The 16,496-nt window shown below is 33.2% G+C and overlaps 1 protein-coding gene across 2 annotated transcripts in view; it reads right to left on the reverse strand.

Annotated features, from left to right (window-relative positions):
- The window catches only part of LOC145263858 (glycine--tRNA ligase-like), a 78,278-nt gene that overhangs the window by 40,245 nt on the left and 21,537 nt on the right, over nucleotides 1-16,496 (reverse strand). For both annotated transcript variants that reach the window (XM_080120933.1, XM_080120934.1), the window contains exons 2-5: nucleotides 12,225-12,326; nucleotides 9,036-9,135; nucleotides 6,618-6,759; nucleotides 407-495 (exon numbers count right to left, since the gene is read on the reverse strand). In XM_080120933.1, the coding sequence (XP_079977059.1) occupies nucleotides 407-495; nucleotides 6,618-6,759; nucleotides 9,036-9,135; nucleotides 12,225-12,326 (433 nt within the window). The remainder of the gene's footprint in view (nucleotides 1-406; nucleotides 496-6,617; nucleotides 6,760-9,035; nucleotides 9,136-12,224; nucleotides 12,327-16,496) is intronic.

Consider the following 16,496-nt stretch of genomic DNA (forward strand, 5'->3'; position numbering starts at 1 on the left):
AAAGACTAATTGCGTTATTTTTATCTTTTTATAATTTTGTTAATTTTTATTGTATATTTTTCAATAAATTCCTTCTCTTCTATTTTGTTTTGATAAAAAAAAAAAAAAAAAAAATAAAATTAAAAAAAAAATTTAATAAATACTGAAGAACAATAAAAGTGAAGGAACTGATTTGCCTTCTCACCGCTTCCAGTAGCGCTGCGCTGGAAATTAGGAAGTAGATTAACTGATTAAAACCAAATGACTGAATAAACATGACTACCAATATTAATCAGATTAACATTTATTTATTTTTTTTTATGAAGGAGTCACCACTTATCAAGGCTAGAAGCCAATCGAGGATAAAAGTAAACGAGATTAATTTATAAAAAATAAAAGGCCTTAAATCTGGAAAGTAGAAAATTACCTTCAATCAAATGATCCGCTCGGAAGCATTCTCCATTTTTCAAATCTTTTACCATATAGTCCTGGAAACGATCAACATGTCCTGATGCTCTATAAGAAAGATGTAAACACATACATTATAGATAAAAAAAAATATGTAATTATTTATAATATTTTTTAATATCCACAGATGTATATTTAAATCTTGAATAAGACTCATTGATGCAGCAAGTTATAACAGTACCACGGGTTGTACGATTCAAACCATGGACTAAAGTCACCTTTTGACTTCTATTTAATGTTTTTGCTCTCATGGCTATGGCGACGGCTATGAAACAAAGAAAGGGAAGTGCTTCTTTTATTCATTTAATTAACACAGCCTCCATTGAGTGTTCAACCGGGGGGGGGGGGCTTTAAAATATTGCTTTAGTTAGCTTTTCATATTTCCCTTACAGAGTATTCTCTCTTTTTTTTTTTTTTTTTTTTTTTACTTGGGAGTTACCACTTATCAAGGTACAAAAACCACTCAAGAGTTAATGAATACAAAGTGGTAGAGTAGAAATTGTTAATGATGTAAATTGGGTAGAATTTGATTATTTATGGGAATGGCTCAAGAACTTGTTTACATTGGATTTGAAGGCTACCATGTTGTAGTCAACTGGTAAGCAGGCTAGCGGGACAGTGTTCCATAGGTGGGCAGTTCTGGGAAAGAAGCTTTGTTCTTGGAATCTGCATTTAAATTTAGGCACAGATAGAGAGTGGAGGAAATTGTTTATAGTGGTTGTAACTAGTCAAGTGTTTTTTTTTTTGTGAAAGTTTGGCAAGTGGGGAATCATAGATTGGAGTTCAGTCAAGCACTTGCCATGAAAATAACGATAGAGCAAAAGACTAATATATTAATATATACCATGGATATTCCGTGGAATGAGAAATATCTTTAATCAATAAATATGTTTTGATAAAGTGGATATTTTTCTAGATAGTCCAAAAAATTATTTTTTTGGACAAAAGAAACAATAACACGCAATAATTCTGAATTTATTAACATTTCTATGGAAATTGTGTCCATTGTATTTTAAATATAGAACTGACCCAAATAAGGTAAATCAATCCATCCATGTTTCTGTTCAGTCTTGAAAGACAAAGGATACTCCTTAGGGGCAACTGCGCGTGTAATTGTGAGGCAAGGGTTGCACAATCTCCAACTAAACCACTCCTGAATCAGCACTATTTGAGTTCAGTGACAAGAAGACCAGGACAACTAGAAGCAATGCCGAGATAAGCAGAGAGAGCACATACAGCACCTGAAAGTCCCAAATGGTCACTCATTTAATACTGACCAGGTTCAATGTTGCTTAACTTTGGTGATCCAGCGGGAACCGGTGTGTCAACGTGATTATGCAAGTAAATCAATGAGTACTAATAAATACTAAGAAAGTAATATTGTGCTACATAATTCAATAGAAATAAAATCACATTGTAGGTGAGAATCTTTAATTTACTCCTTCAATTTAGCCCCTCTTGGCAAACAATGTTGTTTTGTTTTGACCGGTTTCTCTCAAAAGTTTCTTTTTTATGTAACCTTACGTTGACTTCTCTTCTTTGGTAAAAACCGCTACATGTTTAACTTACCAAGAGTTTCTTTCTCCTACGATTACAACAATGATCTAACATTATTATAATGATATTCGAAAACAAGGCTACATCAAAGTCCTTATGCATATTAAAACTTTACAAATTACTGACTTAACATACAAATGTATATTTGCGTATGTGTAGAGAAGCCCTTTAAGTTGACTTATGTCAGCCAAGTTTCAATTTTTACCCTTTGGCAGCTATATTTCTACTGGCTAAAAATCAAATTGAATTTGTTCCACAGGGTCGAATCCCCTACATAACAAGTTTCAAGTCTGTAGATCAAAAATTGACAGAGTTGTTTGGTAGAGACTATTCCACAGACACACAACGTCACATATATATATATATATATATATATTTATTTCATAATTTTTTATGGAGTACAAACGTTTTCTATTTCCATTTATCAACAAATCTAAATACAAAAGTTTTTTTTCCATCACAACAAAAATTACATTAACATCGAAACGAGTTGTATCAAAGAATGAAATAAGCACAATATAATATTTTGTGAAATAATATAGATATAGTAAACACTAACCAAGCTTGATAAAATGGGGGAGAGGATATACTTAAATGCTTTTGAAATAGTTTTTGTCAACTTCCTCAATAAATTCACCAATTTTAATTTTGTAACTCATCACGTGTCTTCAGACACGCGAGAGTCGAAAGCATTTGCAGATATGGTGAGTTCCTTTTCACTCTCGAGCAGAAGGTTTGATCATTGGCCCAACAACTCAAAAGGATGAATCAAAAGAAACAAACAGGAATTGTCACTGTTATTTAATCAAACATATACAGTGATGATCATATTTATTGGCACGGTAAAAGAAAAGTTAAATTTTGTCTAATAAATTCTAAAAAAGGGATTAAATTAAAGAAAATAACAAAGTATATTATGTATTTTTAACTGGCCTTTCCGATGCAGCAATCGGATTTTAGAAAAAATAAATAACAAAGGAACAACAAACATAATTGCAAAAAACCCTTGTTCAAATTTATTGGCACGATTTATTTAATAATCAATTGTATAGCTTTTGGCCTTGATTACCTTCCTCAGTCGCTTTTCATAGTTTACAACCAAGTTGTTGCACTCTTCAGTAGTAATTTTAGCCCACTCTTCCTGACAATAATCCTCCAATGGAATAAGAGTCTTAGGCTTCCTTTGCATTACACTCAATTTTAATGTTCTCCATAAATTTTCAATTGGATTAAGGTCTGGGCTTTGTGATGGCCACTCCAAAACATTAATATGATTGTCCTCAAGCCATTTCTTAGTCAGTTTAGCCGAATGCTTTGGGTCATTATCTTGCATGAACCACCAACGACGACCAAGTGAGAGCTCTTTAGCAGAGTCTTTCAGGTTTTCATCCAATATTTTAACATAATCTTCCTTTTTTATGCTACCTGTGACCTTAACAAGTCGCCCTGGTCCAGAGGCAGCAAAGGATCCCCAAAACATCAAACTGCCTCCACCGTGCTTCACTGTGGGTATGGTGTTCTTAGGCAGGAAAGCTTCGCCAGATTTTCTGTAAATATAAGACACTTTATTATGGCCAAATAACTCTATTTTCGTTTCGTCAGTCCATAGAACACGTTTCCAGAATGCAACATCTTTATCAATATGACGTTTTGCAAAGGCTAGCCTTGCTTTCAGGTGCATAGGCTTCAATAAGGGAGTCTTTCTCGGACGACATGCTTTTAAACCAGCTCTCTTCAAAACTCTACCAACTGTATGTCGAGATACATTCACTGCAGAGGTGCTCTGTTCATCAACAATCTCCCCAACAGAGATCCTTGGGTTTTGTTTTACTTGTCGAACAATTTTCCGTTCATCTCTTGGGGAAAGAATCCTTTTTCTCCCTCTACCCTCTAAACTCATAACGTGGCCTTGCGATTTGAACTTGTTTATTATGGCTCTAACAGTGGATTTGGGAAGGTTTAGCTTCTTTGAAATCTTATCATAGCCCTCCCCATTGGTATGGCATGCTACAACAAGCTTCCTGACGTCTTCGCTGTGTTCCTTAGTTTTAACCATGGCGATTGAAAATTATAATTTAGTCACTTATAATAGTTTAAATAAATCGCTATCTAAAAATTATCTGAAAAAAATTATTCACTGAATTAGCGTTAAACAAGCATAATATGGCTATAAAAAAGTTCAGAAAGCACGTAAACCGGAAATTGATTGATATTATACTGATACTAAAAGAAAAACAAAGCCGTGCCAATAATTTTGAACAAGGGTTTTTTGCAATTATGTTTGTTGTTCCTTTGTTATTTATTTTTTCTAAAATCCGATTGCTGCATCGGAAAGGCCAGTTAAAAATACATAATATACTTTGTTATTTTCTTTAATTTAATCCCTTTTTTAGAATTTATTAGACAAAATTTAACTTTTATTTTACCGTGCCAATAAATATGATCATCACTGTATATAAGTAGTAAGTTATAAAATGCCATATACATTTTTTAACTTACTACTTATATAATATATATATATATATATATATATATATATATATATATAAGCCTGAAGAGTCCTAGAGTGGATGAAACGCGGAATATTCAGTGTAGCTTAATCGCCATATACATTTTATAACTTACTAACTAGCTCTACCTACGTATTGAGCACTTTTGAAGTAAATAAAGTTTATGCATAAATCTATACTTTCGTATATTAATTTATGTGAGTAAATTAAGTAGTTATATATGTGTGTATATATATATATATATACACACAATGTTCACAACTTCCGCTTGTTTGAATACTAAATTGTCTAATGTCTGCACCTGGATTGTGTGTTTAGTAGTTGTTAATTTTCTTCATTCCCAATGGCAATTGTTGGATGGTGTGAAGGTAAAGGCTTAACAAATAGAGTCAAAGATGGCTTTGTGGCTGGGTTCGAATCTCCCAACTGGCAGGAATTGTCACTTCCTACACTGATGATCGCATAAGCATGAAACACTAGTGTTTGTAGATATAAAATAGTTAATTATATATATATATATATATATATATATATATATATATATATAAGATGGACGACCTGTAACAACGTGGGGATGATATCCCCCCCCCCCAAACACACAAACCAGGTTTATCATGTACACAACTTTTTGTTGCTAACATCAGATGGAAATCACATCTGACAAGTTGAGGAGAAAAAATTTTTTTATGTAAACATAAAATCATAAAATTGTCATCCCATTAACGAAATGGCTGTAATGAAGAGATCCATGATGAAATAAACAAGAGTCATATGAAAGAAAAAAAATGTAAGTCTTGAAATTTCAGCAAAATTTTTTACTATATATATATATATATATATATGATGTAACCCATAAATACACATTATATATATATATATATATATTATGACGTAATCCATAAATTGAATTACTTAATTAAAAATTGAAATATTTAATTTCGGGCCAACGAGAAATGTATCATTTTTTTTTTTTTTTTAATATTTTGTTATGTTATCACCGAGGCAAATGAACATAGTTTCCAAGAGAGAGAGAAAGAGGCTAAACCTAAAAAGAGAGAGAAAAAGACAGTGAGTATAGAAGAGAAGGAGAGAGAGGTGGGAGAGGCGTCTATTACACAGGTGAGCAGGTGGCTGGTGACCTCGGTCAGTGACCCATTTCTCGACCACGGCTGGTTGTTAGGCAAAGAAGAATAAAGGAAAAAAAAGGGCTAAGAAATATACTGAGAAGAGAAGAGAGAGAGAGAGAGAGAGAAAAGAGAAGAGGCCTTTTGGTACAGCAGTCACCGCTTGGCCGTCGCGCCAAGCAGATGTGCGAAACCCCCACCCGGCAGCGACAGAATAACAAAGGAGATAACGCCTGGGAGAAACTCCATATCAGTAGCAAAAGAAGGCGATGTCAACAGCGATAAACGGCGAACTGAAATATATTGGTCGCGACAAGCAGCGAACTTTGGGTATATACATTTTAACCCGCTCGAAAAGAAATGAAATAAAACCGCTTGAAACAAAAGAAAAAAAGAGAAAAGAAAAAAATAAAATCAGTAAGTTGCATATTAAGACATTGGGTTCATTTTGCCATCATATCTGTTTGAAATGATATATTTTTTTTATTTTGATATATTTCTCGATGTTTTCAGTCAGTAGATAAAGACACCCCCTTCCACACCCTTGTAATCTGTTTCTTTTATTTTACTTACCCCCCCCACCATAGTTTAGTGTCTTATAATAAAATTTAACTTTGAAAGTTACCACTGCGTGTCGTGTTTTCCATTATTTTCATACGCTGTTCGTTCGTCTATTGTATAATTCCGGTTTTGAAAGAGTCTCCATGTTTTTATTTCAATGAGGTGTACCGAACCCAGGGCACACATGTGGTTTAATGTTCATTGTATTCCATGAATGTATTTTTGTTTGCATTTTTTTATTAATACGAATTCGTAATAAGAATGAAATTCATAATATATAAAATGCATATCTGCCCTTCTAGAGAAAATACTGATATAGCAACAATTTCATAACCTTATACATTTATGATGCCTATTATAACCAGTGATTTAACGTGGCTTCAGAATGTTGGTAATAATGAATACAAAATGAACTTACTTGAGTACTGCTTCGGGTGTCAACATAGCACAGTCTAATTCAAGCATCTGTTCTTCAAGAATGAAGAAGTTACGCCAAGTTTGCAAAAGATTTGCCTTTACAGCACACCCCATTGGACCAAAGTCGTAAAGTCCATTCACACCTAAACAGAAAACAAAAGTTGCCAGTTTTTTTGTTTTTTTTTAATCCAAAGTATCAAGAATGGTATTATATTAAAAAAATTGTTAAAAATTAAAATTAAAAAATAATATGAGAATTGGATACTTATGCAGTACAAGGACCATGCTATCGTTAGAATTATCCGGATAGTTTAACAGAACATGCTGAATGAAAGTTTTGTGATTTTTTTTTTTTTTTTTGCACAAATGCTAGCCTAATTTTTAAATGAAAAATGAACTATTTCTGAAGTCAATTAAAGGAAAAATTGGAAAATGAAAACAATATTCCTGAATAATTATTGAACAATTTTTTTTTTAAATTATGATTCAAATCAAGAAAACAAAAAAACACTCATTGTAAGGTAAGTTTCATAAATATTTTTTTAATAACAAATAACAGATAGCAAACGAAAAGATATTTCCTGGGTTGTTTTTTTTCATTTTACGATTTTTTTAACATTTTTTGTTGAAATCAAGATAAATATTTGGACTTTTTATATAAAAAAAAAACAATGATAGCAAACGAATGTTTTTTTAATTTTTTTGTATTAGGGTAAAGGTTCTCAGCATTGTGGCACTTTTTTCTGTAAACTAATCAGATGATTTTGACAATAGTACAGTTCTTAAACTGCATAAGTACTGAAAATTGTTTAAAAAAAAAAAAAAAAAAAAAAAAAAGATATACAGATGTTCCTGATGTTTTCCTTCACTTTTTGCAGGGTTTACAGTTTGATGTTTTGAGGTCTGCTAGCTCAAAGAATGAAATAAGGGAGTTAAATTGCAGTCCAAAGATTCTGCAGTCTGTCATGAATAATATTTTAGAAAGAGCACAAATATGCAAAGCTGAAAATGGACAACATTTAAAAGACATTTTTCATAAATAAAGATTGTTTAAATTTTGCAATTTCTTTTCTTTTTTTAAATTTCCCAATGTCTTAGATTGTGTTAAAATTACAGAAAAATATCGAAAATAAAAAATCTATTTAAGTTCCAAATCCTTCAGTGACTTTGTGGACACCCTGTATTATATAGTAGAAAAATATTGTGTATAGTTTCAAGTACAAAAATCAGTAATAAAATTATTTTAGGCCGAATCATTGTTCTCAAAACTTTCAAATTAACTAACCCCAGAATTGGTACGTGTCCAGACCCAACTCAGACACTGGAACAGGGACCAGAAAAATAAAAGCGAGCTTATGAGGTGACATTCATTCATCAATCAATCAAAATCAATCAAGAGTTCCTGTTCATCAGTAACAAAATTATTTTAGGCCGAATCAAAGAACATCTTCACAAACTCAAAATCTTCCACATATATGAGATGCATATGCCTCTATAATCATATCGCAAATCAAGATGCAACATCACTCCCATCACGGCAAATCTTCTGAAAAGAAAACTTTACTGATTTGAGCACATTCTCTGATGTCTTGTTAAGGAATTCATCCACAAGTTGGTCACAATTGCATCGACCGGAGAAAATACAAAGACGATCAATTGAAGACATGGATTAAAATGGCGAGGACACACCGCACCTGACAGCTCCCCAGCTGCATTCCCTATCGTTCCGGCCGCCCTCTATCGTATTACCTCAGCTCTGCACCCTACCATACATTGTTTCTAAAACTTTCAAATTAACTAACCCCCAGAACTGGTGGTTGTATGCATCTAGACCCTACTCCGACACCAGAATGAGGACCAGAAAATGAAGTGAGGTTATACGAGGCAACATTTCTGGTCACCGATTTTTGAATTTTGCACTTACATGCACATTGTGGTAGGCTCAGCAACGCCGAGGCATGCCGGGGCTTTGTTGATTTTTACATTTATCTGCCACCACTCTATGCGAGTCGCTCTTACTCCCGCCATTTACCTGTCATCATTTACCTACTGAGTGTTTTAGCATTTTCGTTTTTCTTTTCCTCACCATCACATGATCATTAGGTACACCACGCACGACTGTGTTGATAATTCTTTTTTATTTCCATTTTCAACTTGTCGCCAGCTCGGAACTGTGGCTTTTGTGATTTTTGTATTCATTAGTGGAACTGAGTATGATTACAGCATGACAAGAACTCAGCTACCAATTGGAGTCAAAACACTGACACGGTGAACTCATTTGAAGCTGGCCGCATTCTACTACAGACGAGAGGTTGTTTTATAAGGATGATTATGTTTTTAGACAAGACTTCTTCAATAGTCACACACAAAAATGACCAGTCACTCACAAAAAAAAAAAAGTGTGGTTTAAATTACTAACCTCCATAAATGGCAAATGACTGATCGTAGAAGAAACGTTGCTTCAGCAAATCTTCCATCTTAATACGGTCAAAATCATCTTTCGGGGTAAGTTCAAGTTCCTAAAAAGAAAAAAAAAAAAAAAAAAAAAAAAAACAACATAATTATTCAAACATCTTCATATTTAAATTCATCTTTTCTCTGTAAAACTGAAATGATGTCTATGTCAAAAACGAAGCACCTTTTTTTTTTCATGATCTTATGATTGTAAAAAGTAGCAGCACAAAAGCAACAAAGACGGTTTATTTGTTTTGTAGCATTGGGAATCAGAAAGTTATAAGGTTAGATTCCAACTACTTAAAATTCACAAAGTTTTGATCCATTTTTTTTAAAGTCAGAGTCAAAATTTCAGGAATCACTAGAGTCAAAATGTTTAGAATTCTAGGTTGGTTGGTTGTTTTTGTTTTACGGCATATCAACCCTTTTCAGGTTATTTAATGCCGAATCCGGTGATTTTGAAGAAAATTCTTTTAATAGAATATATTTGTTTTTTGCAAGTCAGTTTCTATTTAACCCATAGTTGGGACCCTAACAGGTACTACCACTCCGGGTCAGAGTGGACCTAGGAGCAATGGCAATTAAAGGGTGGCTCCACACTCCCAAGAGTCCGGAAGCTTGGGACTCACCATCGGATATAGTTTAAGGTCATATCTAGGACCTGGAATTCTAGGAGTCAGAATTGAACCTAATAATCTTCTGACTCTGCAATTCTGCTTTAAACAATATTTAACACATAGACAAAATGTACTACCACTTCAAAATCAAAATAGACAACAAGAGGATGAATGATATCACAAATGTTTATTTTTTCTAAATTTATATTACACTAGCAGGCTGTCTGGCATAGCCCGGTCGTAAAATATGCATAAATACAGGGTGGGGCAGAGCAACTTGCTTATTTAAATTTAATTGATATTCCAAATAAGCAAGTTGCTCTGCTCCACCCTGTATTATATTTTAATTCATACAGAAACCCGAGACATGTGCATGCGAGTATTATGCTTTTTATAAACAGATAACTTCTTGTGAGTTAAAAAAAAAAAAAAAAAAAGTACTTGAGCTGAGATTCACACCAAAACCTAAGGACACTGAGTCAAGTACAGTAATCACTAAGCCAGCTTGATATGATCTTTAAAAAGCGTTTTCAAACTTACTTATTATTAACATAATGAATCTGTCATGTGAACCATCTATGCATACGCATTCATAAAACAGCAAACAAATAAAAATCCGACAACCCATGTCCATAATTTTGTTAATTTAACCCCTTAGCAGCCCATTTTTCCAAATAAAAACAGATTAAAAAGTTTTTCACATGTCTGAATATGCTATATACCAAATTTCAAGTCTGTAGATAAAAAATCCGTTGAGTATATAGGGTGAGAAGTGTCCTCACACACATTCTTACTTTTATAGATATATAGATAGCTTTTAATAATCAGAAAAATAATTTAACCTGAGTAAAAAAAAAACTTACAAAATGATTCCAAAATAGAATTCTCAAAAAACAAATTCTAAAATTTGAAAACAGATCCAAAAAAAAAAAAAAAAAAAAAAAAAAAAAAAAAAAAAAAAAAACTGCCAACCAAATATATTTCTTCTTTGCCAATTGTTTCACTTTTTTGACATCATAAATCAAAGAATGTAACGATTTCCAATACAAAAATAGTTATTCTCTTATTTTTTTCCATACGTGGCTTCAAGTAGAGATGCCTACGTCCACTTTTCTAATCCACATCATATTACACAAGCATCCCTATAAGTAGCTTTGTCTGTTGGTCACCTGCCATGTTTTAGTTTGAAAAAGCTGTTTCATGCTAAACACGATAGAATGGGTGCATCTTATTTTAAGCATCTTATCTTATCATGCATATTTATACGAGATATAAGATATGAGAAACAAACCGTGCATGCACAGTCCCCCTCTGGTGCTGCATGTAAGATGATGCCACAAAAAATAGTCAAGAAACGATGAATGTAAGAAGTGTGAAGGGCCAACGTTGCCTTCACATTTTTGCTAAGTTTCAGAAAAATCTAATGGATGGGGCAAAAGTTATGGGGTAAAAAATGTCATTTTTTGCAATTTTGGGGCATTTGTGACACATTTTGAGCACCTGGGAAAGCCGAATCCCAGTGAAAATGATCAAATGGTGCAGTTTCACGCCTTAAGACATGTATATTTGAATTCAGCACCATGGAAAACAACTATATAGACATACATATCAAGTTTTTGAATAATATGAAAAAAACCTCCAAAAAGGCATATTTTTTTAGCCCTAAAAGTCCCAGACGAAGGTGAATCAGAATTTTGCCAGGGTCACCTATACTGAACAATGGCCTCCATATTTTGGCCAAGTTTCAGGAAAATCTAATGGATGGATCAAACGCTATGGGGCAAAAAGTGTCATTTTTTACCTCTTTTAAGCTGCTGGGGACGCTGGAATTTTTGCATAAACATATTTTTTTACTGTGCACATCTATTTAATGAAATACAATTTGTGGCAAAAATTCAGGAAAAACTAATGGACAGTTATCTGACAATCATCCGGAATAACAGACACCACTGAAAACATAGGTCCCTCTCCGATAAATCGGGGATCCAATATTCGTAATCAAGTTTCCCCTTGCTGTTATTCCAGAACATTTGAAACCATTTGAAAACAGCAAGTTTTAGTCTCCCCTCTATCAAGGCCAGAGGTTTTGGGGACATATTTGTAATTCATATGCAAAACTAGATAAAACAAATGACTATGATTGAAATATTTTATGGCTGTAAAAAGTGTCAAAAATAGGCTCTGGATGATGAATCTTAATCTCTTAAGGTGCAACATTATGGGTAAATGTCACATAGCCCACTACACAATTTAGGTCATTATCTTGAAAATTTGCAAGCTTTTTGAAGATTATAATACTATTCCATAGTTCAAATTTTATGATAATTAGTAAAAAAGAAACTATATTTTCAAACCAAAAAAATATGCCCAAATTTGCCTATATATATATATATATATATATATATATATATCTCGCAGGTTAGTTTCAGTTTTGTTGCTTCAGTTGTCTCCCCTGTGGCCTTGCCAGGTCACTAATCAATAAAGATGAATCTGCATAAAAAAAAGCTGTTGCAATGGAAGTGAATATAGATGCTTACTTTCTCCTCCAAGTCCTTTTTACGCATCTTCAACACAGAAACAGCTTGCTGGATATCAATCGCAGGTGCATTTTCAGATTTTAATTTACGCACAAGGTCACCCTGAAAGAAATAGATAAAAAAAATATTTTTTAAGAATCAAATCACAAAAATTAATTATTATATAAATAAAAAAAAAGGAGAAAAGTGTAATATCTGTTCTGATACTACACTTTATGCATTTTGTTTTTATCAAAAGAGGAATCCTTCTAGACTGACACCAAATCCAACTAGAACCTTTGGTGGGTTGTTTTTGTTTTACGGCATATTAACCCCTTTTAGGTTATTTAATGCCAAATCCAAAGATTTTGAAGAAAAATTTTAATAGAATATATTTGTTGTTTTGAAGTCGGTTTCTATTTAACCCATAGTTGGGACCCTAACAGGTACTACCACTCCGGGTCAGAGTGGACCTGGGAGCAATTGCAATTAAAGGGTGGCTCCACATTCCCCAAAGCCTGCAAGCTGGGGCCTAGTTTAAGGTCATATCCAGGACCATAGAACCTTTGATTAATCAAATATTGACAAACATGAATAAAATACCGTTGGAAAAATATCAAAACTTGTCAATAAAAAAGCTCCAAGTACATAGAGTTATGCCCCTCGCCCCTTAAAAATGGCTTCATTTTAAAATAATTCTGATCCAGACAAATTATTTTCTGGAAGGAATCAAATCGAATTATATTTTATTCTTAACTTCAATAGATGGATATCAAAATTAAAAATAAATACAGTTTAACATATAAATGTATATTTGCGAGAAGAAAAGCACTTAAAATCGATTTAAACGTGTAAAGAAGCATTTTAAGCCGATTCACGCCTGCCAAGTTCTAATTTTATCAATTTTGACCCCTTAGCAGCTATTTTTACTGGCTAAAATCCAAATCAAATTTGTTACACAGGTCCAAATGCCCTATATATCGTTTCAAATCTGTAGACTAAAAATTGATAGAGTAGTTAGGTAGAGACCGTTCTGCACGCAAACAGACAAGGTCACTGTATATAAATAATACACAAATATGAAAGCAAGAAGACAATTCACAAAAATAATACATACATGTTTAAAGTTTTTGCTTCCTTCACTGACGGCAAGCACTTGAGGCCATACAAAGTTTGGAATGTCGATATTTTATACGGATTGACATATTTATCATATCACCATTTAAATATGATATGGGCAAGGAGAAGCACTAGAAATTTCAAGTTTTAAAGGGGCCATATTATAGGTTAATAGGAAGGTAGACTGAACCGACAGCAAACCTCAAGACTAAACTTTCCTGTTAACCAAGTAATTGTCCAAATCATCAGCAAGGGGAAAATAATCAATATTATATCACCTAAGATCATAGGATCTTCTCGTATCATTATTAATCATCATAAGTGTGTATTTCTTTCTGTCATGTTTGTGCATATATACATTTTTCTAAATATTTTATTGGGGGGGGGGGGGTGTAAAGAATTTAATACTGGCTATATTAAGACCAAATTTGCTTAACATGATGAAATTAAAAGGTAAAAAAAAAATGAAAAGGCTAGCTAACCGGTTTAGAACCTCACTCAATAAAGTTAAATGGAGGTTAGGAAGTTATGATTAAAAACAATCCCAACCAGATAAAGAAACCTCAACGTACGAGATAGAGTAATAATATAAATGGAAATTCTGAATTACAACAAAATTTATTCTTTGACAAAGGGTAAATAAAATTTTTAAAGTTTTTTCCTTAATCCATGTATTTTCAATGAATGGCTCTTCTCATCGGAAGAAATGGATTTTACAACTGTTCCTACATCCTAATTCATTCGACCAGGGATTATCCTTTTCACACTGCCATTTTAATTTTCAATTTGCAAACAAGCAAAATTTATAATTTTATTCAGAATTTCTATTTATATTATCTGTACAATTATACAAATGCAACTTTGCGTGTGTGGGTGTATGTGTGAGTTCGCTCCTTATAGACTCCAAAACGGCTGAACAGATTTTCTTTAAAATTTACAGAACTTGAGTGCATAAGTCTAGGAGTGATCTTAGTTACGTTTTGTCTCAGAATATCCCGATAATTACCGATAATTGAAACCATTATTTTAATTTATCTATCATTGGTAAAGCCATTTTTTCCATGTCATTGCTTAGCAACAATGATAGAACAATAGGCTATAAAAATTCTACTGTGGGTAAGTTGATAGCGTTTTTTTTTTTTTGTTTTTTTTTGCATGACGTGGTTTGTAGGTTCAAACTATGCATGTAAATTACTTAATGTTCATTTTTTTTTGTTAACTATAAAGAAGTTTATATAAAATAATTTTATAAAAAGAAACAGTAGGTTCTCTAGAGTGCAATGTTGAATAACATTTTCTGAACACAGTTACTGCATGGAGGCATCTGAAGCTCCATCCTGGGCGATTTCACAGATTTCGATGACAATAAAAATATAGGAGTGTGAAATATTTGTTGATCATCATTCAATCCCAGGCAACGTTGGGTCTCCTTGCTAGTATATATATTTATTTTGCCAGAAGTTTACCATCTCTTCAGTTATCTGCTGTGTGATTGTGTGTATAGAGATGGCGCTTTAACTCAACTTCATTCCAACATGAACGTTCACATATGTGACACAAAAAAAAAAAAAAAAAAAAAAAAAAAAAAAAAAAAACTTTCCTTCTTGTAATGGTGCTCGCATGTAAACACTATAATGTGGCATCAGGCCACTTTTAGATCTGTAGATTAGACCACAAACATGACAAGTTAGTCTTGGAGGTTGTGCTGTTATTGCTTCCTCATAAAACTGTTGACCGTTTTTGGTTGTGTGATTTAAAATGATTTACAAATCTAACTTTTGACAGAAGAAATATCAATATATATATAAAGTAGTAGCGTGTGTGTGTGTGTGTGTGTGTGTGTACAACTTTCCTACAGTCCAAAAAACTGGACCGATCATCTAAACCGGACATGACGACGGTCCCCCACCTAGGGATGGCGCACACCATTTTTCAAGGGTCAAGGTCATAGCTTATGCATATATATTCTCCTATAACCCAAACTGGACATGATGCTGGTCTCCGATCTAGGGATGGTGCACACAATATTTCAAGTTAGGACTTTGGTGTACGCTTGGATATCTTTACTGTATGTGGGTATATTTGCTAGTATATATATGCATATATTAATATATATTTTTACTGTTTACATATTCTTAAATAAACTATAATAAATATAAAGATATTATATAAGTAAATAATAATGTAAATATTAAAAAAATAATAATCATAAAAGGGGGTAATATTCAGTACAATGAATTCATCCAAACCCTATAAAATACAAAATACAAATAAAAAATACCGTTTTTTGGAGGCAAAGACAAATGACGCAGGTAAAGAAATCAAATTAATCAAGAAACTAGATCAGGAACTTTTTTATTCTTGTTTTTTTTTTTTTTTAAGGGGGGGGGGTTTAATCAACACTGGTGAGAAGCCATGATTTAATATCCTGTTTCGTTTTTACATCCCTAAAACAGTGTTTCACGGTAAACTGATGATCTCTGAAATAATATTAGAACTTGTTTGAATTCTTGGAAGCAAACTAAAACAGTGATTGCAAGAGATTAATAGATTTTTTTTTTTTTTTACATGAAAGTCACCACTTATCAAGGCCAGAGGCCACTCGAGGATAAGGGTTATTGCGTGTACAGTAATCAATAGGACAATATCGTAGTAATCGTTAGTAATGGAGATCTGATAAAGTGTCTTACTTAAGGGAGCGGTTTATCAGGAACTTGTTTATGTTGGACTTGAAGACATCCGAGTTATAGTCAGGTGGGAAACAGGCAAACGAAAAAGAGTTCCACAGGCGTGCACTTCTAAGAAAGAAGCTTTGTTCATTGAATCTATGTTTTGATTTAGGCACAGATAAAGAGTGGGGAAAATTACTGACAGTAGTTTCAGCTAGACGGGTGTTTTTTGTGAAAGATTGGTGATGGGGGACCAGAGATTGGAGCTCAGACGAGCACTTACCATGGAAATAACGATAAAACAATGACAAGCTCGCAACGTCTCTTCTGTGGGAGAGAGGTTGCAGGGAAGAGAAAAGGGCATCCCCCATGGGTATCAGAATGTTGATGATGTAAAGATAGAAGCTTGGTTTTAGATGCATTAAAAATAACCAGCTACCTCTTCCCCCATTGTACCACACGCTCAAGACCAGAGGAGAGAGTAGCACTAGTAAAATAATTTTTC

The sequence above is a fragment of the Euprymna scolopes genome, chromosome 39 (genome assembly GCF_053919585.1).
Source record: "Euprymna scolopes isolate OS-2025 chromosome 39, ASM5391958v1, whole genome shotgun sequence".
In the NCBI taxonomy this organism is placed as follows: Eukaryota; Metazoa; Mollusca; class Cephalopoda; order Sepiida; family Sepiolidae; genus Euprymna; species Euprymna scolopes.